Source organism: Fukomys damarensis, unplaced genomic scaffold, assembly GCF_012274545.1.
Source record: "Fukomys damarensis isolate Sample0158 unplaced genomic scaffold, DMR_v1.0_HiC HiC_scaffold_13, whole genome shotgun sequence".
In the NCBI taxonomy this organism is placed as follows: Eukaryota; Metazoa; Chordata; class Mammalia; order Rodentia; family Bathyergidae; genus Fukomys; species Fukomys damarensis.
In genome coordinates, this window is record NW_022900925.1 from 38,796,741 (window position 1) to 38,800,290 (window position 3,550).

The window sequence follows — 3,550 nt, forward strand, 5'->3', positions numbered from 1 at the left end:
GGGGCGACGAAAAAAAAAAAAAAAAAAAAAAAAAAAAAAAAAGATGACCTGACAGGGCTGTGTGTGTAGTCCGGGGGAGACACGGCAAAGATGGGCTGAGTGCCCGTCTGGGAAGAGCAGACCCCAGTTCCCAGCATTTCCAGGGAGCAGGCTATTCAAGCACCGGATTGCGGACACCTGGGCCACAGGCTGGGACACAGCATGGCAGGAGGTCAGCCTCCACCCACACTTAGGCAGCAGCTCCCGGCCCTCTCCCAAGCCTGCTGGGCACACACAGCCACACTGCTGGGGCCCGGACTCCCCTCCTCTTCGTGAGGCCCGGGATCCCCCAAGGGGGCTGGGCCCATGGCCCCAGCTGCACACAGGGCAAGGATGGCCCTCCTTCCTCCAAGCAGGGCCTGGCCACGCATGACAGACCCGCCCAAGACCAGAGCGCCAATGCTGCTGCACACATCTGCTGTGACCAGGCCCGACACCCACCGACCACATCCCGACTGCCGGCTGCTACAGCTGCTACAGCTGTATTGGACACAGCTAATCCGATTTCCTGTCTGGCAGCCGTGCAGCTGGGAAGGGACAGCTGAGGGCCCAAGAACGAGAGGGGGTGAGGTGGAGGGCTGCAGCAGGGTGCTCAACGCTGCTCCCTTGGGCCCCAGTCCACACAGGGAGAGACTTCCAAGATCCCACGTATCTACAGGAAATGGGACCACTTCAGAAGCCCCAGGAGCTCCCCAAGGCCAGAGTGGTCCCTGTTCTTTAGGGGCAAACTGGGGCACAGAGACAGGCCTGCCGTGTAAGGTTACACAGGTTGTACACTGCATATGGCAGCCAACTGAACCAGGGCAAGTTGGGGCTGAAACTTAATCCACACTCCAATTGCTAAGCCATGACACTGGCACAAGGGTACATCCACCCAGAAGGGCCACCTTTACTGAGTGTCACAAAACGAGCCTCTGTGTGTATTAACAAGGGCCTACACCAAGACCTGAGTTCAAACCCCAGCTGTCACCTTGCCAAGCCTGCTGACCTCTCTGGTTCTTCTCACTGCGAGATGTGTTACTGACATGCTTCCTACAGGGAATAAAGCAGGGGAGCCCCTGGTACCCCTACACCTGGAAGACTGGTCCTCCACCGGGCTGGCTCCCACACCTGCACACCATGTGCCACGCGCAGAGTGGCTGAGAGGAACAGAGGACACATTGGGGCAGGCCCAGGGTGTCTGCTCCTAGGACTGGGGACCAGACCTGGGGCCCCCACACTGAGCGACATCCCAGCTCTTCCTATTATGTTTTATATTGAGCCAGAGTCTCATTAAGATGCTGCTACCCAGGTTGGGCTCTAACTTGAGTCCTCCTACCTCAGCCTGCCTTCACTCCCTGCACACTGCCAAGCATCAGCCAGACCAATGGCCACACAGCAGTCCCAAGGCCAGGGTAGGAGACCAGGGATTCCCAGGAAGCTCCCAGTGAGCTCTAGCTCAGGGCTCTCTGCCTGGGCGGTGGGAGCTGAGACCCCACGGCGGTTTCCAAGACTGGAGCTTCCTCTTGGGAACAGCAGCGGACTGGCCCTCTCCGTAGGACCTACTGTGCTTCCTCAGCAGAGAGCCAGGGTCCTGGCTCCCCCCGCTGCGGCAGCCATTCATCCAGGTGCCAGGCACCGTGCTGGGCACCGGGCAGTGGCAGCCAGCAGGACAGCGGGTACCCAGCCTATCATCCCAGTACTTGGGGGGCTGAGTTGAGGCAGGAGCATCACCGCAAGTTCCAGGCCATTCTGGGCTACATAGTGAGACCCTGTCTCAGAAAAATCAAAACAACAAAAACACAGCCAGAGAGCAAAGGCCAACCTTCTGACAGTACCCAAAACCTGCTGCTGGGGATTGTGGGGAAGCCCTATTCAGCACCTTCTCTCTAACCCTCTAGACAGGGAGGCCTGTGACACACATGCCACCCACCCCAAGCAACAAGGGCGCTGCCACAGCCACAGGCCTTGGGACCCCAGATCTGTCAGGGTGTGGCGCAGGCAGGACACCGGACTGATGCCCATTCCCTCATGGCCCTATTTATCTGGGGTGGGCATTTTTTTAAGCCAAAGGTCAAAGTGTTTCTATTTGAAACATCTATTTACATTCCAGAGTCCAAAAAAGAAAAAGCAATACAGGCAGCCAAGCCCTGGGCCTGTGTCTGTCCCAGCCGCACGTCACAGGCAGCACCGTGGTCCTCGGGGACATTCCTGCCCTCTCCCAGTGCTGCCGGTGACTCACGCCTCGCCACGCCTCGCCTCGCCTCGCCTCACCAGGGTGGCGGGAGGCCGGCTGGGTGTGGGCTGGGGGACAGGTACTGGAGGCTGAGGGGTACGTCCGGCTCGTGGGCACAGCCGGGCAGGAGCTCAGGCCAAGCACTTGACCGCAGACATGGCTGGCATAGGACAGGGGGACAGAACTGAACAGCCACTGCTCAGGGGGATGAGGGCAGGGCTGCAGCCAGAGCTGCAGGCTGGACTGGCAGAGACAAGCCAGCCTACTCAGACCTCCTAGGGCCAGAGACTCCTCGGTGGGCTGCAGTGGCACCCTGGGGAACCTGCACTCACACAGAACCCAAGCTTATCCCAAAGCTCAGAGCCAGGTCTCAGGCACCAGGGGGCTTGCAGCTCCCCGTCCCGATCAGAGCTAGGACTCCCCACAGCACACACACCTGCGCACACACGCTCACTCACGTGCCAGGCCATGGCCAGGAGGGCACGCGGGCATGGGTCCAGCACCCCTCCCTGCAGGAAGCATCTTGTGGTGCCGGCCTGGTGGGGTAGCTGTGCCAGGAGGGCCTGGTGCTGCCACAGGTTCTGGGAGTGGGTAGGTGTGGCCGCTGGGGGACCCCACCCCCAAGCAAGGCTCAGAAGGCATAGGTGAGGCCAGCAGGCCCACCTGGGCTGGACTGAGCTCTGTGCCCAAAGGCCAGGGTGGGCACCGAGGCCCCGACACCTCAACCCAGCCTCCTCCCCGAGGTCACTGCACCTGACCTTCTACCCAAGCCAGAGGTGCTGGGGGACCATCCACGCTACGGCTTCCCCCAACCAGCAGTGTGACCCTCTGAGGCCTCAGGCCAAAGGATGCCAGGGCAGGCAGCCCAGCAGCCTGGTCCAAGAGGACAGGGTCCCTGGGAGGTGACCGCAGGAGCAGGCCTCCATGAGCAGCCAGGGCAGTCCCACCTGAGGCAGGCACGGGGCAGGTGGCGCTAACTCACCTGCCACAGCGATGCTGTGCAGTGGTGTCCGCGGCAGGATCTCCAGGGACGGCTCCCGGCCAGCCACGCCATCTGCTGAGAGAGGGGGCTCCGTCTCGTGGATGGTCTGCAGCACCTCCAGGAAACCCTGCACCTTGGGCACCAGCAGCATTCCTGAGAGTGCGGGGTGGCAGGTGGACAGTGGCTGCGGCCCTGGAGACTCCGCGGTCACCAGGGGACCTGCGCGGTGTTGGGGTGCCTCATCTGGCCGTGCACAGGCACAGCTGGGCAGAGGCCTGGGGCACGGAGTGGGGGCCACCGGCCAGGCACGGGAC

The 3,550-nt window shown here is 61.7% G+C and overlaps 1 protein-coding gene across 1 annotated transcript in view; it reads right to left on the reverse strand.

Annotated features, from left to right (window-relative positions):
- Positions 1-3,550, reverse strand: part of Hdac5 (histone deacetylase 5) — a 22,070-nt gene that overhangs the window by 12,237 nt on the left and 6,283 nt on the right. The window contains exon 3 of the mRNA XM_033763141.1: positions 3,237-3,308. Coding sequence (XP_033619032.1) covers positions 3,237-3,308 — 72 coding nt within the window. The remainder of the gene's footprint in view (positions 1-3,236; positions 3,309-3,550) is intronic.